At 38.8% G+C, this 24,506-nt stretch overlaps 1 protein-coding gene across 5 annotated transcripts in view; it reads right to left on the reverse strand.

The window, feature by feature from the left end:
- ADAMTSL3 (ADAMTS like 3) overlaps positions 1-24,506 on the reverse strand; it is a 193,064-nt gene that overhangs the window by 26,249 nt on the left and 142,309 nt on the right. For all 5 annotated transcript variants that reach the window (XM_064456285.1, XM_064456287.1, XM_064456283.1 and 2 more), the window contains 7 exons: positions 24,295-24,379; positions 17,198-17,484; positions 9,918-10,047; positions 8,612-8,807; positions 7,698-7,877; positions 6,764-6,917; positions 1,402-2,482 (listed from right to left, as the gene is read on the reverse strand). In XM_064456285.1, coding sequence (XP_064312355.1) covers positions 1,402-2,482; positions 6,764-6,917; positions 7,698-7,877; positions 8,612-8,807; positions 9,918-10,047; positions 17,198-17,484; positions 24,295-24,379 — 2,113 coding nt within the window. The remainder of the gene's footprint in view (positions 1-1,401; positions 2,483-6,763; positions 6,918-7,697; positions 7,878-8,611; positions 8,808-9,917; positions 10,048-17,197; positions 17,485-24,294; positions 24,380-24,506) is intronic.

The raw sequence follows: 24,506 nt of genomic DNA on the forward strand, positions 1-24,506 counted from the left end.
ACCCAAAACATTAAACATACTTGTGTCTCAACAAAACAAGCCACCTCATGCATGGCTAAGTACGGCCTTCTTTTACAAACCCAACAGATAAACAGCCCATTCACCTCCTTACCTTCTTTTTCAGATGTAATATTATTAATATTATTGCTTTTGAGTAGATGCACATATATATGGATTTGTGTATAAGAAACCTTACTGTAAAAAAGTAGGAAGGAAACTTTCTTTGCCAATGTACACCCCCTTAAGAGCAAGAATACCAGCCTAGGCTGAAACAAAGGCAATTTATGAAAGCAGCCATTAGGAATCAAACAGATACTCATGAATAAACAAAACACCATCACGTCCAAAAATATGAAGGTATCACTTGCAACAAGTTAATGAGAAATTATACCTATTTCCCAAAATAAACATCACTGGTGAGAGCTACGTGGTTCCAAAAACATTTGCACTGTTAAAAATGGCTTCGTTTTGGTGTCTTTGCTTTAACTGATAGCCCTGCAGAAGTATATTTTTCTTGGCAGTGTGGTCAATCAGTTAAGTATGTTGAGAAATATCCAACAGCGCCTTTATCATTTCAGAATCATTTTTTTCATTACTCAAGAGCTAGCTATAATTCCAAGAGGCTCACACACAGAGTTATTATTATCAGGTGAGCTTCTAATTTATCAGCAACGAAGTAAAAGTATTTTCTCAGTCTTGAGCAAATATCTGACTAGAACACACGCTTGCTGTACTTGTTTTCCGGGTATAGTGCTCAAATGTGATGGCAATACAGGTTCTTTATTATTTTGTATTCCACTATTTTCAGAAGTCTTTGTAAATTCTAAAGCATTGAAAAAAAATCCAAAAAAGCTCATTCTTCCTTTTTAAATTGAAGCTATGCAGCTACAGTTATACCTAAAGATTTACTGTGTTGAAGGATGGTGAGGGTACCAGTGGCATTTTCCCTCCTTAAAAAAGAGTAAGAATTAAGACTTTTTTTCATCTATGCCGTGGTAGAAGTTTTTAATATGTTCCCACTGTATTTGGTATATGAACAAATCCAATAGGCTTCTTAATTTGAGTATAAATCTGTTCATTTTCTGATGCAGCTGAAATGATTAAGGCAGATCACAAAACAAACTGTTAGGGCATCGAAACACTTCACTTAGTAAAAAAAAGTCAATCCATACATGTAATATTGTGGGGATGGACACACACTTGTATGTTAGTAAAGCCAAACAATGTGACAAGACACTTGAAGGAAAAAAAAATAGTTAAATAAAAAGATGGAAGGCGCGGTGTTCATGCTTATCTCATTTTTACAACAGTATGTTTTAATATTGCACAGCAGGGTGGATTTTGACAGTTGATAGTGGCATAATAAGTCATTAAAAAATAAAAGAGAAGCTATTTACTTACTTCTCAGAGACTTTTAATGTCTCGCCGTCTTTTGTCCAAGTATATTTCACTTCACTAATACCAGCTGTTTCACACAGCAGATTGACAGCATGAGTATTCTTGGTCAGAAAAACCGTATTTCCAATTCGTACAGTTACTGTTTTGTTGAAGGAAACTCGAGGAATTTCCTTTTGCCTCATAATAACTGGAACCTTCTGGTTAAACATTAACTTATCAACAGTTTTTGTGCTGAAACGTTCAGATTCATTGGGTGATTTGCCTTTGAGTTTTGAGGCAAGTTTCTCCTCCTGGGCCCCCTTCCATTTTTCAGTAGTTGGTTGTGGAGGCCTAGATAATTCAGCAACTAACTGATAAATGACCTGGGATGCCAAGTCATCATTGACTTCTCCAGTTTCAATGAGCTGACTCATGTTCCTGATCAGTTCTTCAAACTGCACCGTGTCCATGCTGTAGGCACCTTGGAGAACAGCTGCCTCCAGTCGTTTATTTTTGAATTCACGAGAGCTGAAGTCTTCTGCTGAATTACTCCCAAAGGTTTCAAGATTTTGCAGAAATGGCTGATCATTTACTTGCCGGTCACCCAGATAGAGCTCATTCTTCTTACTCCACATTTGCCACATTTTGCTCATTTTATGCCATTTGGCCCCAAAGCTGTTGGCCTCGTTGTGATCTGTGTTACTGGTCTCACTGCCATGTTTTCTAAGATTTGGTGGTTCTATCAATCTGTTGTCAGTACCAATGAGTTTGAGTACAAATGTTTCATGCACAGAGCCTGCAATACACCGGTACACACCAATATCGGTAGCTTCAAGACTATGTATTTTCAATGAGCCTGACTTAGTGATGCCTAGTCTTTTAGAGTTTTGTAAGTGTTGTCCATCTTTCTCCCACCGGATAAGTGATTTCTGGAACCTTCGCACAGGGCACTTAATTACGACAGATGTTTTTGGAAGTAAGTAGGCTCGGCTTCCTATGGTAAAATTAATGCGCTTCTCTTGTCTGGTTTGAATATAGACTCGGTGAATACTGACGATCTGAGGTCCATGAGCAGGATACTTTTCTGGAAGCTTTGGTTTAATCTCTGAAAGAAAACAAAGTGTTGAAAAGTATCTAATCATTGGCACTCATGCTTACAAAATCTGCTTTTCACAGAATGCTTGACAGAGCTTTTCCTGACTTTGTTCAAGTCAGATTGCAACACGCTGAGCTTTTATCTGAGTCACAAAAATGCGAAAATATGAACAACACGAGACCATAACATTCCCCTGCTCCAGCCAAGAATTCTATTGCTTCTTCCCCAAGTTTCCTAACAATAAAAAGATACAGGCAACCTATACCTATATGAAGGACGTAGATGGTGCACACATATGTAAATGTATAAATAGATGCATTATGTAATATATTAAATTATATCCTATTATGGTTATATTTCCTATATATTTCCTATTACTGCCTCAGAAAGGCAAGGCATGACCAGAATGGAAAAAGTCAATCAAAAATTTTGAACACATTATCACTTTCCCCACATTTGAGCACTGTCAAGTGCAGAATGACCTAAATAGAACAAAACCTATCAAAAAAGTAAGGCTCCCCTTGACTGTTATTTAAATTGTTGGCTGGCCATGCTGGTTGTCTGATTGAGTCAAGCCAAACTGATAGCAACACAGGAGGTGAAAGAAGCAGTCAGTGAAGACACAGTACATGCAACCAGCAAAGCCACCCTGTAATCATTGGCTGAGGGTAATTTCTTTGAGTTGAAAGATGAGTTGCTCATAGTGTTGTGCCAAGAAACCAGGGACGAAAGAGGGAAACAAGTCAGAATTTTGAGAGGTTGAATATAGTAATCAGATGAATTGACAAAAGCAGACAGTAACTGCATAAAGCTTCATGCAGACTGGGTATGGAGACACTGGGTATTATGAAGCTCCTCCTGCACTGTACTGCAGGCGCTTGGATGCTGAAAGGTTTCTAGGGAGCTGCCTGAATGAATACCACCACAGGCGGGCTTTCCCAGCAGTGCTGGGTAGGCACACTGGAGACAACACGAGAATGGCTACAATTTTTCGGATACCACTGTGTTGACTCACTGCTGGCAAATACTGTGCCCCACTTTGATCAGTAGAACTAATCTAAGAAAACACTAGGTAGGTGAGAAACAAAGCGCTGTAGGAGGCGTGGAGCAAGGGCACACACCCCCTGAGTTCATTCCATGCAAGATGAAATTGGCCAGCTGAGAAGAGTCGGGAAACACTCTGTGTTGGTGCTAGAAAACAACCAGATTGTGTGTGGTGACCCAGACTTTTGGTATGCGACAGAGAAAAAACTCAGAGCCTGCAGAATAAGTTGATGAGCCAGGAAATGGACACACAAATCAAAATGCTTCTCAGTGTGCCTGAATCTGAAATCACTACTGCTATTCCACTTGGTAGGTACATAAATAAAATGACAGCTACACTGATGGCACACAAATGATATTTGAAAAACTGCATGCTTCTTATATACATATGCTTCAAATATGCTGTGAAGAAATAGGTGAAAAGCTAAATGCTTCAAGCATTCAATAAGTGTGTACACTGTATGAACTACACCCTAGAGTGCATTCTTATGCTTATAAAACAAAATGGTTGTTTTCAATGTTTTGGGTAATGAGTTCAGACCTGTGGGGATATCACGGTTTCATAATTACACAGCTTTTAAATTGGTATTCGTTATCCAGATACATGGTTCCCTCAGCCGTTTCACATGGTACAACAAATAAATTGCTTTAGGCACTCAGTTTACTAAAATTATTAAAGTAGCGTCCTGTTTTTAATAAGTTACTGGGCCCCAAATATTTATTTTTAGGGAAGTGTTCCAGTATTAAATCTTCCATTTCCAAAATCCAACTTACAGACACAGTAAGTGTAACTTTAAACACACAAATTAAAATACTTCAGGCTGTGCTCTGTTTACACTAGTTATTCCAACATGGAATTAAACCCAGTGCATACTTATAAATATGTTAACAAGTCTCATCCATTTCATTTTTTAAAAAAAGAAAGACCACTAACTCTCATTAGCAGTTCAACACTAAAGGGTGTGTATATTTTTACTGGTGACTGGTGAGCAAGGCTAGGAGTGAAACAAAGTTCAGAGTTGTGGATGGCAGACCATATAAATATATAAGGTCACATAAATATATGAGGCCACATAAATATGCATTTTCTAGATCCTTAGTATCATCCAATCTTGCAGCTGCCGAGGTAATGGACTGTTTGGGAGAGGTTTTTTCTACAAGGTAAATCTTGCGTAAGGATTAGATCGTACTGGAGCCGTTGGCCCTCATTATCACCTGGTACAAATCCATCTGAGTCTATGACCTCTAATGGTCCTCTACAGCTTTAGCTGGGTGCCAGGTCCTGGTAACCTCAAGGCTAGACTGGTGTTATTTCCTATTGCTTGGAGCCCACAGTCAGGAATGCCTCTGACTCAGTAGGGCTTAAGTAGAAAACTGCTGTGATGACTAGTCCCAGGGTAAACAATTAAGTCTAAAAAGCCTCAGCACTGTCATGAGACAGTAAAAAAGAAGGAGCTCATCTGAGCCACAGAAGCTTAGTCTGGAGGAGGCACACTCAGAAACACTTTGCCCAAAGGCAAGGACCCCTAATAGCACACATACCATGTGTCACACTACTCTTCACTGAGTCCGCTTTACTCCTGTAGCTAGCTGCCTGCCCATCTAGGGCCGTGCTATGTTCCTGCCTTCTATTCTCTCCCCACTTCAAGGCAGCCTGAACGCATTGCTGCAGGAGGAGGAGGTGCCTCCTGCATGTTCCCATGAATCCAAAACCTGCTGCTGCCACTGCCCTTGCTCCTTCTGCAAAACCCAAAATACAACTATGGGTATGGACAGGCCTCACGCTTTCCCCTGCCCACTGCTGCGTAGCCTGGGAATTACCAGGCAGACCTGAGCTGCAAGGGCTCCCTTGTTCCAAATGGTGGTGGAGGTGGAGAGGACAGTGCTTCTCTGTATGACTTTGATCTGCACCCAATCAGTACAATCGCATTCCCTCTGCAGTTCACTGTCCTGCCTTCCTGGCATCGTGGTGGAAGCTGACAATGTAACGTTAATATCAGTCTGTGCTAAGCAATTTGCAAACCAGCCACACTGCCATTCTGCTATCCACAATTAATTAAATTCAGATAGATATGCAGCTCAAAATATTTTATTAAACCTTATGCCAAGGACATTCCTGGAAGTCCACAGGGCTTTATTTAAGTGAAGTTTTGAACCTCAGGATTTTGGCATGTTAATATGAAATGCAGGCCAGGAAAAGAAGTTTCATATTATGTATGAATCAGTAATTATTCTAGTTCACATTTTGTTTTGTGAATAATTTTTAAAGAAAAGCTTCAAAATGTATAAAGTAGCTATTTCTTGACAGCACTATGACTTGGGTCAAAACATGTCTATCTCTGTGATCTCTGATCAAAACCAGGCCATTCATAAAGGCTTTTGGTTTTTCCTCCACCTCAGAACTAAAAAACTTTAATTTTTTTCCTTTCTTTTCAGCACTCTGCTCCCCAAACCTACAAAATAATACCTTCCTCTAAAGGAAGGAGAGCACAGGTTCAGACTTAAGTAACCTGCATTTAGGACTGCCTGTTCTAAATTACTGTATGTAATTGAACATACTCTGTATCAGTAAGGTATTTCCATCGGTGTATATGCCACTAGTGCATCTACCATCATAACTTGATTGTGCCCAAATTGTGCAATTCCTATAGACAGCTTTTCTGAAGATATTTTTAAATAGGCAGTAATAAACTACTGGATTTTTTGAAGTGTCTGTACTGTCATCACTTCCTGCAAAGCTCATGAGACCAGGATTCTCATTTCTACAGAGATAGAAATTATACCTAAAGTTATCACTGGCACAGAGCTTCAGGCTTTGAATTCTGCCATGCTAAGCAAAATGTCCAGTGTAATGCAAATATACAGTGAAAAGACAAGCCAGAACTGGATTCTTATCTTTTCTAATGTCCTTTGTAATTTATACTCAATTTATGGAATTTTTTTTCTCAGTTGAGGTTAGCATAAAGGACAAAGGAAAAAGTAGGCAAGTATGAGGGTGAGAGGTATGTACTATTAAAGCGTATTCAAAACCTACCTCATTATATCATCACCTTTATTTCTGACTGGCAGAAAAAAATTAAAAACAATCCTGTTATTACTGGTCTAGCAATTATGAGACTCAGTTTATGCCAGATTAGTAATGTTGTGAAAGTATAGGGAGATGAGTGAATTAACCTGTATACAGATTTTTCTTTATAAATAAATAATTCCAGATTAACAAGAAACTTCATACAGAAACATACTTACTGGTGCAGGCATTCATCTGACAAGACCTTACAAGCAATGAAGGAGACAGACCACTACACATTGATCCATTTAATGTGACATATTGGCCCTTTGCTGTTAGGTTTTGGCAGGCAAGTTTCCTCCTCTGGATTCCAACACCGCAGCTTACTGAGCACTGTGAAAGGAAGGATGCAGACAAACTAAACTCGGTGTCCCACACCACACATGCTAATTTTAAACTAGTTTGGTTGTTCTTTTTTTTTTTTCTTCTGAGAGTGCATACGCTCTGCCTCATATGAATCTTTGTGTTATCCAGACATTAAACTCTCTCCACTTTTCTAGGCAATAAGAATATAAAATAGATAATTTGTTCCAGCAAGAAACTCAGGAACAATTAAAATAACATGTCAGTATTTCTTTTTGTCCAACCATGGGCAGAAAAGAGCAATGAGATCTCGTATCTAAGAGAAACAATTCAGCATGTCCCAAACAATCTGTGTCAAGTCTTTCAACCCCCTCTCTTAGTTTGTATTGCACGAACCTTTAAGTGCAACTTCTAAATTCAATTTTACAAAACTTTTTTGAACAGGGAGTGGTAGGCAAGCTTGCATTGAATGGGAAAGTAGGAGGACATATTCCAGAATAACAAAAAGGTTTGCTTTTTTGAAGCTGTACTATGAGATAACTGACAGCTAAACAAGTTTGGTAGAACACATGCAATGCATTACAGCCTGTCCTTCAGCAACTGAAACGCAGGTTGGGAAGGGGGAAGGGCTCAGTCTGATTGTAGGCAGGGATGCACAGCAACCGTATGCACAGTTTAGTCTGGGTACATGCCTTGTGAAACCATCAGCTAACCCTGTGAATTTATTGCTCCAAACATTCACCCAAGCAGAAATCTTTAGAGCTCATGTTGCAACTGAAGGTTTTGGTCACCCCATTGGGGACTGCTTACCTTGGACCACTCTCCTATGACTAGTTGAGGAGGACAATCAACTTTTGCACATGGTTTACTAGTTGGCAATTTAGGTTCCTGGCAGGTGTCATCAGAGTGTTTCAGGAAACTTCCATCTGTCAACAGCTGCTTACAGTACACTTTGCGGGTTTGGATCCCTCCTCCACAAGTACGTGAACACTAAGGAGAAGAGAACATAGCATGTACACCTGCATGGACATCTGCACTCACCCATCACGCTTATTTTAAACAATCACTGTATGCTCCCTCCCCCCGCCCCCAATTACGCTCTGTTGAAAAATGACATCTACTTTTAATTTAAAAGGAAGCAGCATGTAGAAAATTCTTCTGTTAAAATGTTCAGCTAATCTATTAGAGATGATAAGAACCTAACTACCAAGTTAAAAAATGTCACACCACCTGAATGCAATTAAGTAGTAGAAATCTTAAAGAAAAACATGCATCTTACACGTAGATCTGCCTATGTCTCACATCAGTTAATATGTACTTGGTGAGAGCTTAGGAAACTTTGTCCTTGAGACAAAAAAAATGAACCATGTCTCCAAAAGCAGGTTACTGCGTTTGCAGAGCACAGAAAGAGAGGTGATGCCTGGAGTAAATGGTATCCTGCCTTCTGAAATCTTAAAAAGGACTTTCCACCTCAACCTGTGACTATCCATTGGCATAGTAGTCAAAAGTAGTATTTTTGACCCTAGGTGCTCTTCCTAGAAAGGTTGGACTAGATGATCCCTGAGGTCCCTTCTAACCTGTGATTCTTTGTGTGATTCTAAAGAAATCAGTGACAACACTGACATACCAAAGTTTAGGAGCCACCTTCCATGTTATTCTAGCTAAGAATTTCAAGTACCTAGCCAGAGGAACACATATAAACTATTTCTGTGACGCAGGCATACCTGTTGCCATTCCTCAACGTGCCAAACAGGGGGACAATCAATCTGATTACACGCTTGTAAAGAATGAGGTTTTTTGTCTTTGCAGTCTTCAGCAGCAGCAGCAGCAGATCTGCCTGGCTGCTGGCAGTACACATCTCTAGTCTGGATCCCAACCCCACATGTAGCCGAGCAGCGTCTCCAGGGACCGCTTTGCCACCTGTTTCAACAACACAGCCAAAAGCCCATGTTTTACCAACTTGCCTCAGACTGCGGAAGGAGCAATCACACCCAGCCAGACCCTCGCAAAACGTAACTGAAGGCAGAATTATTGACAGATGGCTAAAACATCCTTTTGGTTTGGCTGTAATGCAAAATTATAAACTAGACTTGCAAGCTTGCAGGTAACAAGGAAATGCAGAAGTTATTAACAATAAAGTAATAGAGAGTCATTTCCAGACAAGTTCAACTCCAACATTTACTTTCAGAGTGCTCCTCATAAAAAACCCAGCCTGTTGGCAACCTGCTGACATTTACATTTATAAATGTAAATATGTAAATAGACCTTTCTTACATTTACAAAACTTCCTTTAAATGTGTATGTGTTTTCTATAAAACATCCTGTTCCTGTTAACTTCTCCACTACATTTTGCAAGAGGAGGTTTCTGCAAATACGTAGAAGCAATGTGCAAAGGATCAGCGATGTCAGAGATCAAAAGTGAGTAAACAAGGCAGCACATGTCAAAAATTCACATATGGCCCTTTCAAGTGACCAAATTAACTAGGTTTTCTTGGATTTGGCCTGGGTTTGTTCTTTTCCCAGGATTTCCAAATAAGCACAAGAAGCTGTAAGAACTATGTGGGGCTACTAAAGAAGCATGAAATTAAAATAACTTTAAATAATGATTTCAATTTTTTTAATTCAGTAAGGATAGAAAGTAAATATTTTCTGTTTTTCGTGAAATAGCCTTAAAATTTTCCTTGTACCACTAGAAGACTTAAGGCTGTTTTTCCAGCTCTGGCAAATATCTACACAGAAGAGATTTATTCCAGAAAATGTCCCCTATTTTATTAGTGAGATGTGAAGAGTGGAAAAGGAGTGAACAAGACAAAAAAAAAACAAACAAAAAAACCCAAACAAAAAACCAGAAAACAAACAAACAAAAAACTCCACAACCCCAGAAATCTTGTTAAAGGCAGAAGTAGTGAAATTTCATCCCAAAGCAAGACCATGGTCCTGCAATCTGAACCCTTTCTAAGAAAGCCAATATTTATTTAACTCTTATTAACCATTTCTTTGCCACAGTACGATTTCATTATTACAGTGTACCTTGGAGGGCAAAGCTTCATGTTGCAAGTACGAGTCATTGGTGGTGGTCTCTTGGAATTGTCACACAGGGTTTCATTGACGGCTTGTTTTGTGTCTACATGCAGACACATTGCAATGGCTTCTTGTGTTCCTGAATTAAAAAGGAAAACACTCATGAAACACTGAAGATGCAAGAGATTTCTGTAAAGCTTATTCCTGAATAATACTCAGTAAAAAAGCTCCAAACACTGAATTAGATAGCAGGCTTAAATGGAATATCTCAAGTCAAAAGGAACACAGAGCTGGTTTATATGTTTAATGTTCAAAAGATATTTGTGAATTATATCTAGCACTTTACTTCTGTGATATTTAAAAGGCTTGCTTTGACATTCTACCTCTCTGAAAACCAACAGAAAATAGGCTTCTCTGTCTGTCCATCATCAAAAGCTACATGTCCCTGGTTCTGTCATGGTCCTGGGCCAAATACAAGTTTCATTGCCAAAATCAGGGTAAAAGTGATTCCTTCTCACTTACCTTGCCTTTAAGGCACTACAGATCTGCAAAAACTGTAATAAAAATGCAGAAAACTTGCAAAACTATAGCCAGGAGAATGCCTGACTAAACATAGAACCTTTCTTACAGGGGCTAAGGGGTGCAATAGTTTTGCTGAAGGCAGCAAATCTGACGCAGCTGAGAGTTTTCCTCACTCGTGACCATTCTTGGCACCTTCTGATCTGCAGCTCTTGCTACCTGGATCTTATTACTGAAGCATGAAAGATTACTAATACTCAAATTTCTATGAGTCAAAATGAAACGTAATATAAGTTTGCTTTAGAACAAGTCAGCTTAGCAAATACACATTATGTGAACTACTTTTATTTTAAACCTATGCAATTATCCAATTTTCTATCTCATATTTTTTCGTATGAAAGCCTTGCTCAATTTCAAAGCTCACTCACATGCACATGAAAGACAAGATGGTTTATAATGTACTTGGGGGATCCTGTTTACCTGGTATGTTCTTAAAAGCACTGAGATAATAAAATACCTATTTTGTTGCTTCCAGGTAAAAATGGCTTTTGAAAAGTCACAGTTTAAATAATTTAAATCCATTCCCTTCCTATCTTTCACTTATCTCCAGCTTTCAGCAGCAGGTTATATTTCTTTTCTTACGACCAAGTTCTAAGGTTTCAAAGACAGTTGCATTTTTAACTAGAAACCTTCACTAACCACTTCATAGTATCACCCATGGCATTACCTCAGAACGTCACCACTATTGTTACACAAAGGCTAGTATAACTATTCCTGCTTCTGTGGCAACTGTGCATGAAAACTAGTTTCTTGGCAGTGTTGATCACTAGCCATTCTGATTTTAGTGGGATCAGCGAAATACCCTACACTGAAAGATTCATCTCCACGCCAACGGTCCATATCTCTCTCTTTTACAACACGTTCATGAGCACTGTCACTCTTACCATAAACCAACGCTGTTCCTTCCATCTATAAACAATTCTGATGTAGTCCAGCGTATCGGCCAGCCCAGGCCACAATCCCCCTTTGCAACACTTGAAGCAGTCCAACTATTTCAGACACTTCAGCAGGAGTAGACCAGCAGTGATTTTCACAACAATGTAGATTCCAATTTCTTTCAGGCTCTCTGGTACCCCTCTAGATCCCCTCTGGGACTCATTTTCAGTTCAGAAAGACCTTGTTATATAAATGTTTTGACTACATCTACAAAGTGATGAATTTTTATAGAACAGAGACCTGACCTTAAATATGATTGACAACCTATTCAGTACTCTCATATCAGAGTATTGATAATTACATTAACAAAGAACACACACATTGAGTAAAACATATTTTACTAGCAGGGCTGAGACAAACCTGTAACAGCAAATACCATTACTATAAGGCAGACATTAAAATGCCTGAAAAAAAGACAAACCAGTAAATGACCATAGTTTCTAGAACAGTGCTATTTTGTTCCAGACTGACAACCAAGGGAATCAAACATTTTCTGTCCTATTGATCCCCATGTGGCTGTTTAACAGGAGCAGCTTCCCTGTCCCCTTATGTAGGAAATGCATACCTGACTCTGTGCAGGAGAGAAATAAAGGTTTAGAAATGGTATGATTCTATGATTCTGGCAGAAACAGAATGACATTACCAGACAAGCAATCAAGCACATAATCAAGCAACCATACAATCTTTATTTTAAGTCAAAATCTACCCTGTGCTACCAACCTTCAGCTTCGCTGCCTCACTGTGTTCCTGGGGGAAAACCACACTCAGAGGTCATGATGCTCCGGAACAGGTTCCGATAAGTAATATCTTCTTAATATCTCACCCAAAGGAGGGGAATGAAATGAGATTCCTTTCAGACCATCTAAGTCAACAATAATCCCATGGGAAATTTTTATCTCAGTGTTACAAAAACTATATTGGCCAGCCAAACGAACAAAAGGCATGTCATACCAGCTGATGGTTTTTGAATGCAACTTGCCACCTGGAGTTCATTAAACCGCTTTTACCTTGCAGCATGCCATACCTAGCTTTAATTGCGTTACCAGAAGAAAATGTTGATATGTGGTGTATCTTTCATTTGACTTAACTACCGGGCACAAACTGCAGTAGTGATTCCTCCCCGCAGGTGCCGTATTATAAAAAAAAGGGCACTGTTTTGATGCCGTAACTATAAAACAGGTATTAAAGAGTTGTTAAAAACATACCGCGCACCCCCCTTCACGTTCCTTGGTTCTCAGTTCAAGGGCTCTATTCAATAAATAACTACACTTAATCGATGCAGCATTTGCTTGAACTTGACTGCCAAAATGTCTTGACAATTAATCAGATTTCTCACCCCAAACTATAATTTTACATCAGCTGGAAACTTCAATCACTGATAAATTTCTTATTCTATGTTGATCGGAAAATGGAAAAATCTATTATTCAAACAAGTAAAGTTTTATATGTATGACTTTCTTGGCTTATTATATAAACATAGTAGATAATTTAACTAAAACATTATGTATGCAGCAGGGAGCATTAAGTATTTATACAGTAATCTGATGCACTATTGTAGTAATTATCCTAGTATTCAGTGAAATAGAATATTTTCTATTTTAACCCAGTACTCAAACCACATACATTTACATTCTTTTACAAGCTTTTCTGTGCAGTGAAATACCCCGTGCATGAAGCTGTGTTAAAAGATCAGAATGCTTGAAAAAAGCCCAGACTTTTTGTTTCTGTCTTTTTTAAAGTACAAAGAAAATGGGGGTGGAAAGTTGCTGTGCACATGGTAAAAGGGTGGATCTATTCTCTATATCTGGAAGAGGAAGGACAGTCATTTATTTCTACCAGGTAGTCTCAGTTTGGTGACTGCTTAAAAATATATACTATCAGCTGAAAATAACTGAGAAGAAATGCCAAGTCCTACACAGACTTGAACCTCCCTGTAAATCTATTGAAACTGGCACTGTTGTTTATACTCCTTCTGTAAAAGAGTAAACAGTTAGTGTCTGCAGTTAATGACACTTGTCATAGGAGTAACAAGCCATCAGATTGCCTACAGTACTGTTGCAAATGCTCTCAACTTTATATGTGAGTCTCAGAACAGTTATTGTTTTTCTTAAGAGCCCTTAAATTTGGCTAGATTCCATAGATTTTCTAAGAATCTCAGGTTTCTTATAAATAAAATAATAAGTTTTTAGCCATTATGGTCCAGACAAAAACCTGAAAACACAACTTGACTGCACCCTAAAGCTTCCAAAGCCACAGGCTATAGAGGAAACAACAGGAATTACGTACGTATTTATTGTTTAATCTCATTATTTTTAAGCCAATGTAATGACTTTGCAGGGCCTGAATCATAATTTTTGAAGCATATGGAATATAGATAATAATAATTACACTGAAATACCAAAATCTGCCTCCTGTAATTAAAGGTATTTTTAAACAGGGACCCAGAAAATGTTCAGGTTTTTTTAATGGAAAACATCCCTTTAAAATACTGTAGAGTAGTTAAATGATTGACAACACTAAAGCAATACTTACAGATTACAAGAAAAAATTTCTTCTCCTCAGGTGTAGTCTTTATTCTGATAACAACTATTACTTCTCACTGACAATATTATGAAAATTAAACTTGTATGTATGTTGAGGGCTCTTGCATCAGGGCCAAAGTTCTTCAGATTGAAAAAAGCCCAAAAAAAGTTCTGGGAAAATGAGGGCAAATCCTGAGATCCCTGAGCACACAGTTGGCGTGTTTTCAATTCAGGATTTCTTCAGTCACTGAAGGCAAAATATAACTTCAGCCTTCAGGATGATTACAGTTCCCTGTGGCTGTTAAAGGTGATGTCTGCCTCAATTAACCTGGACAACTCTTATTTGTACTCATGGAAAGATTGATGAAAGTGGTATTATTTATGCCAACAAGCATAACACAACGCAGCAGTCCTCAAAAGCACTAAGTTTTATGGCACCCAATATGCTGCATGACAAGTCACACAGGTATGGTGCAGAAAGCTCACAAAATGACCAAAGACTGGTATTACCAATGCTCTAGAACATGCTGAATATGATGAACTGGAAAGTAAAGATCATGTTTGATAATGCCTTGCAGATCACTTTATCTCTGTAATTGTAATACCTCAAAAACAATGTTTCCAGCTGCATTTTTATGTCTGCTTTGGAGAAGGACCAGAGGAGAGTTTGAATTAAAAGTCTAGTCTGTATGAGGATTTTAAAAAAGGTGCAAGTGACAAGCACTGAAACAGAGATTCAGGCCTTGCTCAAACAGTGGCTATAAAGTTTCCAGCCTACTTAGACCCTGCAGACTTTCCCCTCATTCAGAGAGAGTCAAGCACTAAGAAATGGGGGTAGGGAGTTCCGAGGATACAGAAACCCACAGGAATTTAATGGTCACTGCCTGATACATACTAGAGAAAAAGTGCCTAATATAATTTACATTACACGGGGATATTCCAAACTGGGACAACATCTATTTTTTTGTAATGAAAGAGTTCATCTAATTGAAATGAGATTTGGGCATAAAACTTAGCAGAAATGGATCAGTTCCTTTGAACTACACAATGGAAAAATAGTAGACAGTGAGATCATTAGTTAGTAGATTGCAATAAGTTGGAAACTGAAGAGATGTCTGGTTCCCTTAAAACTATTTATCGGCAGGTAATTTTCGGTCTGTTTGAAAGCCTTTGCCAAAGCAGCAAGAAGACCAGAACCGATAGGAGAAAAAACCCCACTGCTACCTAACTTGCAGAACAGTACAGAGACTTCTGAGTCTGTTAATTGATAAAATATCCTGTCAACTTCCCACATTTCCCAGGAGCATCGCATAAGAAAAATGTCTAGACATAGTACCAGTGATACCACAGAAGGCTCAAGAACACAGCCAGATATTTTCTTTCAAACATCTTTAAGTGGATCATTTATATTGTGTATCAAATAAATGGTTAGATTACTATGAAACACGTACAGGACAATTCTGGGTCAGGCAACCTCGCAAATTCGTGAAAGGGCCAGAAGTCAGCAACAGAATTCACGCTCAGCTCCCTCAGGAACAAAATTAAGCTGAACATGGGATTCTGCTCATCAGTAATTTTGAAGTTCCTTTCTGCTGGCAAATGAAACGACTGTCTCCAGTACAGGCTCCTTAAATTACCGGCAGATTGCACTCCAAGTGGAAGATTTTATCTGAACATTTTTGCATGACAAACTCACATGTGAAGACACAGGCAACGCAAACATGCACATGTGCAACAGCAGGCAAAGCCTAGAGATTACTTCAGCCTAGATGTCTGCTGATGTCCTCAAAATTCAAAAAGTTTGGCATTTTAGAACACTTCTGACAAAAAAGCAGTAGTAAAGTAGATTTAAGATGGCAATGGAATGATTGTACATTACAAAAATCAGTTGAGGTATGAAAAAGAGAACTACAAATTTAGTAGAAGTGCAAGCCTTGTTTCAGCTTTAGAGTACAATTTCCTTATTTCTAAAAGCAATTCCCTCATTAAAATGAAGAAAGAGAGACACTCAGTCACAATAGCTGTCACTACGTGTCACTTTTATACGTATATACTTGGACTATAGCCTCTTCTACCTTGCCAGTTAAAATGCCCACTGAAGGTAGTGGAGGGAATGGGATGCATCAGCTTTTGTGATCACATGTCCTGCTGTTCCTAAGGATCAACCCCACCAGTAAACAGCAGTAGTAAATGATAAAGGAGGTGCTTATCAGTCACTTACCATCCTGCTGATAGCATTCTAGGGCACCCCTCCCAACTTCTGTCTTCAAGGTTTGAACTGGTGAATAGTACAGAGGAGGCTGCTTTCTGTGAGCTCTCGACTGGCTCTCTGATTCCAATTGTTTCTGTTCTCCCCTTCTCTACATTTTTTATTTCTTCTCTGGGTACAACTGTCTTCACTTCCCACTGATGTCATCAGTCCTGTCATATATAGGTGTGTTCACAGTTCCACTGCCTCCACTTAACACTTCATAACTCACTTATGTTCAGTCCCAAAGTACAGTATGTAGTAGCAACATCAGCAACCTTGTCTAGTAACATGTACTTAGGACGACAGGGAGATTCGATTACACCCAAAAAGGAATGTGCCTAACTACTTGCAGACAGATGTATGGCACAGAGTTCCTATAGAGTGATATACTGTACCAAGACCTAAACAAACTCCCATTTGATCTTCATGCCGGTCAGACTGAAAGCAAGTCTCCCTAATTACAACTTTGAATCCCTACTGTACTGCAGAAAATGGCAGCATTTTGGAAGATAAGCAATAATTAACATGGGAATTTTAACTCTGAAACTATACACTTTCAGTTCCTAGGAAAAGAAAGGTCATCTAAACATGCCTGTCACTGATGCATTAAACATGCTGGTACCACTAACTGCCTGTCAGCCAAGGCTCCTGCAGCAAGACGACTAAAGCAAGTTGCTATATCAACAACATCTTGCACCTTACTTAACCAAATAAAGCTGGTGTTCGAACACAGGATATAAAGGAAACAAAGTAGTTTGAAATACTCTATGGATAACCTAGAAATAAGTTAAAACTTGAAGCTGCCTGTTTTCCTACAGATCAACATAGCTAATTTAGGGTAACACTAACAGAAGGCCCAACATTGTCAAAAACCACCAAATTCTTACAACTCAGGATAGATAGATAGATAGATAGATAGATAGATAGATAGATAGATAGATAGATAGATAGATAGACAGACAGACAGACAGACAGACAGACAGATAGATAGATAAAGGTACCTCCAAGACATGTGGCTGAACAAGGAGTAAAACCAATGTATTCCCAGTCGTATATCACACTGCCATCTTCAGCATGTGAAAATTCTGGTACGTAGGGGACAGGATCGCTGTCACAGGATGCCTGGTAACAGACTCGTTCTGTTGGTGGCTTCACATCTTCACATTCCTCCTCAGGCAGTTCAACTTCAGTCTGAGTAAACGCAAGAAGAATTCGGCACTTTACATCTCGCACCTGTTTGCCATTGCCACACGTGGCACTGCATGGAGACCAGGGTTCAGGAATAAACCTGCAAATAATCACAGCACATTAGAAACACTGTCATTTTATTCCATATAATTGTGTCTGTATGCGCACCGTTAAAACATAGCTAAAACACAAATATATGTTTATATGCAAAGCAGACAATACATAACACTATTTGATGTTTAAATGATGCTTAAACAGATGCATAATCAAGTGTCTTAAGTCTTTCACTTGCCTCCTATCCCAGACCATTTCTCAAAATTCACAAAAGAAAAGATGTAGGAAAAGGAGAGGAAGGAGAAAGAATCATGAGGAACAGGGAAAGCTGTATCCTTTTTTGGGGAAAAAGGACATCACCTAAATCTTTTCTCAGATTGCTCCAGTGGAAGAAAAGGAGAAACTCCATGAAGACCTATCTATACAATATAAAATATCTCCCCAGGTATGCAGACTTAGGCATATGCCAAAAGTATATTTGCAGTCCGCTTAACTCTGAGAAAGGCCATTGCCTTATGTCATACTAATAATCAGCAATCGGACAGAAGAAAAGCACTTTTCAAATCCAGCTATCTCCAATGCACACCACCGTAGGCTGCTGTTCAGACTTAATCTTCAATAAAGAGATCTAACCAGCTTGGTCTATAATCCATCATTTTTATTAGAAAGCATTTATGCTCCTGATGAACTACAGTAACATCTTTTTTTTAAAGATCATGAATTTACTGAATAAGAGGAGGTTTTAGTCTATCATCTCTGACTTCGAGGGCCACAATAATATGTGATAGTAATTTTCAAAATGGCACTAGAGCCAAGGGGCTGAATTTCATTAATAAAGTCATCCTGAGTGGCTCTGAGGTACAATTTATCAGAAATCAAATACAGAGTTTCATAGGACATTTTTTCAAAAGGTTTCTGTTGCTCTTTATATGTCCAAATGCAGCTGATGATCAAGACACAAACGGGAGATACAGGTGGATATATTTGACAAATGCTAAACACGTATTTGGAAGGAAATACCCAAATTAGGATTCAAAGATTTTCTTCTTATCTTTGATTAAGAATTATCTTTCTCTGTACTGCAGGAAAGCTGCCCTTACAGATATAAGAACAGTTGTGTAAGACAAAAATCAGTATTTACACTCTGCATAAACAGTAAGCATAGAAAAATGTCAACACTGTGGTTGATTCTGTAGGCAGTTTATCACCTTGAACCAATAATTTCTTGCCTATATATACAGGGGAAGAATCAGATCAAAAAAAAAGCAGAACAGATGAGTGGGTAACCCATAAGGGTACTCTAACTCAGTCCTTGGGGTAGTCGCTCAAGCCGTGCTTGGGATTGACCCCAAGACAGCCTGTCTCCTGTGGAAAAGACTATTCCCATTTCCAATGAATGTTACAAGGTAACTGGTTATTCTTTAAGCAAATGTTGAAGTAGTACCTTTACAACTCTACTATGAAGATAAATAAAGATATCAAAGCCCATCACTTCAAAGTTTCCTAGAACAGAGCCTCAAACTTTTTGTTTGAGCTCACTGGTCCTTGACAGACTTCGGTAAAGGGCACAGTATCCCAAGCTCCTCCTGAAACCAAGGAAAACTGCAACTGGTCATCACTTCACAACTCTGACTACCTTTGAAGTAGATGATGAGATTGATTTTTATTGGAAGAGTATTATCAAAATGGTGGATGGTTATGTCCTGCAGTGATAAAATCTGAGTAAATACCATACCGGTGCAGCCCAACAGCCCATCCAGTCCGACAGCCCAGCTGCCATGGGTCATTGTCCAGATGCTTTTGATAACAAATTCTGACTGAACATCTGTGGGAAAAGCTGTCAATGAACGCTTTCTCCTACCCCAGCATTTAAAATCAGCTTAAACTTGAAACATCAGATCTCATAGTCTTTTCAAAGACAGCTGTACAAACTACCTAGGGTGGCCATGGGAAAATCACCCTTATCCAACAAAATGCTTGAGCACGTGCCTAACTACAAGCATGTTAGCAGTCCTTTGAAGTCAATAGGACTATAAAGTCTTCAGAGTTAAACTTGTTTTTAAGTGTTTTATTGGACCAAGGCTGTTGTGCGTAGTCTTAACAAAATTATGGCTTTGCTCTCCTTCTATGTAAAAAAAACTGTACAAGTCCAGTTGTAGTTATGTACCTAATTGGAAAAATAAAATTGATGGACATTTATAGTCGAAAAGAGTTGATTGGTGTTCTGATCTCACCTAACAGTTTACAGTCTAAAAGCAAATAACTTTTTTTTGGAAAAGTATGACAGCAGCATACCAGAAATTAGTGTTAGTTTTGTATACTGTCAGTTGAGTGCATTAAAACATTCCAAAAATAATGTATGATGCATTCTTTTGAAATCCTGTGTAAAAGAAAGGAAATTTTGAACCACAGCAATCCTTTCATTCAGCAACCAATTGATTTATAAGGAAACTCAGAAAATTCTAAGACATTTTCTTTGCCTTACAGCAAGCCTATGTTATAATTGAGGTTTTCCTGTTGAATATCAGTTTGGTATTTTTCAACAAAGTGCAAGATTAAAAAACAAAACCCACCCAAAATACTTTTTATTCTACCTTGGCATTTGCTCAACTAGTCACATGACTATTTAGCTACTAAAATCCTAAATTATAGAACTTTTCAAAGGATGACCATGTTAAAGTCATGCTTTATGTACCTTCAACATAAGCCAATGGAGTCTGCTAATACAAAATAGAGCAAGGAACGGACTGGACAGTGACAGAGCTCCAGAAGTCGGTGTTATACCTAAATTTTGAGTTGAGGCAGGTTATTTTTTTTATTTTTCTTTTTTAACGTGCACAACCAAAGCCTGCAACAGATCATTAAAGCAAATTCCATCAACCTCAGAGGTGATATATTTTTGACTCAGTGCCACTCACAGCACAAATGTGGCAATGCTTTGGTCACAATATTTCCCTCAAGCAAATTCACTCTTTCATGGGCATACACTCAGAGTGATCTCAGATGAGGATTAAGAAGCATCAAAGCACTTGCATTATGATGCCTCGTAGATCACCAAGAATTTATAATGGAATGGATAGGATGGTGGTATCTTTGAAAATTTTCTGGGATCTTTAACTAAGTTTATAGATGAGACTCCCGTTCCGATCAAAAAAAGGAAAAGAATGGAAAAATGCAAATCTGAGCAGGCACAGCTTTTCACAATCAGCCTTTTTGTGTAGCCGTTCTTCCCAGTGCATTGTAGAAATTAAATGCTCCTATAACCATCTGCGCAGGTATAAATGATGTACACACTACAGATGCAGTGGAGAGTATGTCCATGCTGCAGTGCTATCAGCCTCACACCAATGGAAATCTGCATTCACCTGGCATGCTCCAAAAAAGGATGACCTGGAAAATGAAGCAGTGACCTAAACTACTGATGATAAAAATGGGACAGAACAGCCCAACCCAACTGAATCAGACCTGAACTGAAAACTTAACTCAGTGCAGCCCTCTGCAGCTTTCTAAAGACTTGGAAAACATGATGTCTCTTAATATTTTTTTTATTTTATTTTCCTCATGCCTGCAGTTCTTGCTTTCAGTTAAGACAGGAAATGCCTAAATCCTGAAAAAAAGGCTGCTTTTGTGATATTTCCAGTCCAATCCTACTGCGCCAAGGGGCCTGGATAAAACTTTACAGAAGCATCTAAAATGTTGGCTGCTTACTGGGGCAGAACTTCCACAACGCTGGCACCCTACCGATCCCCGAAGCAGCACCCTTGCCTGCCCTAAGCAGAGCTGTGCTGCCGGGTTTTATCAACCTCAAGCGTAATGTGTAGGACCAAATCACCAGCCCATTTTCAGAGAAGCAGCTGTGAAAAAAGTGTAAATCTCTATCACCAAAGGCACGATGGGGACATTTCTGTGAAAATGACTCAAACGTGGTGAGCGGCAACCTTTACAAGAGAGACTGCATTTCATATTCAGCGAGTGCAACTCCACAAACCTAGTGATTACTTTTTAGCTCAGGTTGCTGAACAAATATATCACGTTTGAAAGCATTTTAGTTTTGTCCTAAACCATGACAGGGAAAGGCAGTTGAGGAGTCTATTTCTTTAACTTATGATTAATAAAAAGGATGCAAAAACCTTACCGGAGCTTCTCTACGAATCCCACTGTAACTAAGAAGGCTCGAGGGAAGAACATTTAAAATAATGATTGGTATCAACTGTCACCACATTCCGCCACTAAAAACTAAAAAGGTCAGACCTACATTTTTCTTGGCCTCACTTTAAGGGCATTCATTTTTTATTTTGCTAATAATAAAAAAAAAGAAGCTTTGAATGTTCCCCCTCTACGTAAATTCAGGAACACCAGCCACGGTAGACCACAGTGGCAGAAGTATTTATCTTCCACAAGCTACTTTTGGCATATCCATCGTTTGTGGGTTCTAAAACACAGCTGCATTTATTCTCTTATTCATTATCAACTAAAATATCACACAAAAGCATAGAAAGACAGTTGTAATAAAAGGATGGACTAGAAGTTGAGACCTCATATTGTGGTTTAAGTTTGAATGACAAGAGAATAACTGAAATTAAAAGTGATGGCATTTTACCAAGGAAATCATAAGCCTCCTGCTAGGCAGAGGTGGGCTATGAGTTATCACTGTGCCATGTGTAAATTACAGAAAACAAAGTTAAACAGATCCAAACCAGCAGGAAGTCTTGTTATAATTTTCTCTGGGACAAGTAACAACCTATTGTTACAGTTTCTTTTTAAATCCTAAACCCTGACCCAAAAATCTCACTCCAGCTAAAAGACAGTAGCAGTTTGGGCATAAGATTTAAAACGTCTAGTGAGAAATTGCTCTCTTTGCAAACCACTGCCCACATGACCAGCAGGCAATCTGCAAAAGGGGATGAAGTCAGGTATCAGTCATTTTGATTTTCTTCTTACCTGCCAGCTTCCTTAGAAGAATAAAGTAAGAGGAGGTGGCAGCAGAAGACAGGTAAAAAGAAATTAAAGGCAAATCTGGCTGCAGCATTACAGCCGGGTGCCAGGAGAGCCCAGTGTACCCAGACTAGGAAAGCACAGCACCTCAGCAACACCTCTGTGAAGAGAAGGATGGCAGAGCAGTAATCAGCAAGAAGTGGCTGGAGAAACCTTTCAGACTTAGGTGAAGATGCTTCCAGAAAATATGAAGGAGTCTCAGGACAGGATTAGGATTGTGAATGAAAGATGAGGAAATTCTTGGTCTCCAGAGTAAGTGAAGAAGAACAAAAGTCCAGGAAACTGCAAAACTGCACAGCTGTGACAGGACATGCACTGAGAACTCAAACACATGGCTGCATTCACACTGTGAGGCTGCTGTGGAATACATTGGTCATGTCTAAGAAGGCATGAATAACTGCTTTCTTTGTAAGGACAAGGTACAAGGGAACCTATTACAAAGTTTCCGGCTCAGCTCTATTATATTCTAAATATACTCTGAACTAGCATGCTGTGTTCCTGCCAGTCCTCTCTGCTTGTTCTGTCAGACTGCTGCTGAAGAATCTTAAAAACCTAGAGACTACATTAGCTCACAGTTGCCACAGCATGATTTTGTAATGTTAGAGATCATTTTCTTTATAGCTTCGTGCTGAATCCTCTTTAGAGGTGGCCTCATATACCTTCATTCTGATATGCGGAAATTCAACATGCACATTTGATTGCATCACCCTCTTCAAAGATCACACTTTATTTTTATATCTTTGCTACTTCCCTGCCTGAATTCAGGGCCACCAATCTGGAGAGTGAAATAACCACTCACAGTAGGTTGACACTTGACTTGAGAGGCTAGAGCAGTGAAAAGTTTAAAGTACAGTCACCATAACTATGCAAACACCTGTTTGGCAAGAGGTTTCTTCTGTGAGTCAGTGCAGGTGTAAAGATTTTATTACTCATTATAACACCTGTTTGTGCATGTGTGCCAAAAATCAGGAAGAGCTAGGTGGAGGAAGAGAAATAAGAAGTTATGGGGCACACTCTGCTCTCAGAGCAATATAAATCCAAAGTAACTTCAGTAAGCTCATCTAAATTATTTTAAACTAATATTACTACAAATTAGTGCAGAATTTGGCTAAGCACAACAGAATACTGTTCAAAATCTCTTTTGAAAATCTTAAAGAAAGTTAATACTTTCTAGAAATTATATATTATATATTTAATATATTAGGTACACACATGCATGAAACATAAACAGGGGATACAAGCAATTGTGTAGATGCCCTAACATACAAGGGACAGGAACAAGTGTAGCTAGATTTAAGTTATGCTTTCATCCCCAGGACTTGAAAGTTGTGAGGTTTACCCCCATCAGCTTTTAAGAGGTATCACAAAATCCAGATTTCACACACACACACGTGTAAAATATCACAAGTTATCCCCATAGATTCAGCTAAGCTCAGAGATCAGCAGATTTTTCTCACTTTCTTTATGCAAATCCTGGCAACCCTACAAAGTACCTCTTAATTTTTAATACAACCACTACATTCCTGAGGTAACAGCAATGACTGGGGTAAAGCTCAATTTATATCATTTACATCTGCTGAAATGCTTCCACGTGCATTAATTAGGGCTTAATTAGGCTAAATTAAGATCCCTGTGCATTGCTTGAATGATATAGGGACACTGTAATAGAGTAGCACTGTGTCATCCAGAACTGGATCTCCAGAAGCAAAGCAATTGAGATATAAAATTAGGAACAGCTCACAACACAACTCATCTCCCAAGGAGGGCCAACTCTCAAGCAAACTGCATAGCAACAGTCATTCCAGATGATCTAGAAAATATGTCAAAAATGTTTCTTCACTGTAAAAGACAATGTACTTACGCTGGCTCTTCTGAAACTGTTCTGGTGTCTTCCATTTCATGTGCCTGCTTAAACCATGGCAATTTTGCTTCCACAGGACTTTTTTCTGGTAGAGAAAAAAACCCAACCATTCAGTAATTCTCCAAAATCAAAGCAACATGTAGATATTAGCATTATTCTCCTTAGTAGTTCACACTTTACATTGTCTATTGATCTAATGCTTTTGAATAAAG

This window comes from Phalacrocorax carbo, chromosome 7 (assembly GCF_963921805.1).
Source record: "Phalacrocorax carbo chromosome 7, bPhaCar2.1, whole genome shotgun sequence".
NCBI classification, from domain to species: Eukaryota; Metazoa; Chordata; class Aves; order Suliformes; family Phalacrocoracidae; genus Phalacrocorax; species Phalacrocorax carbo.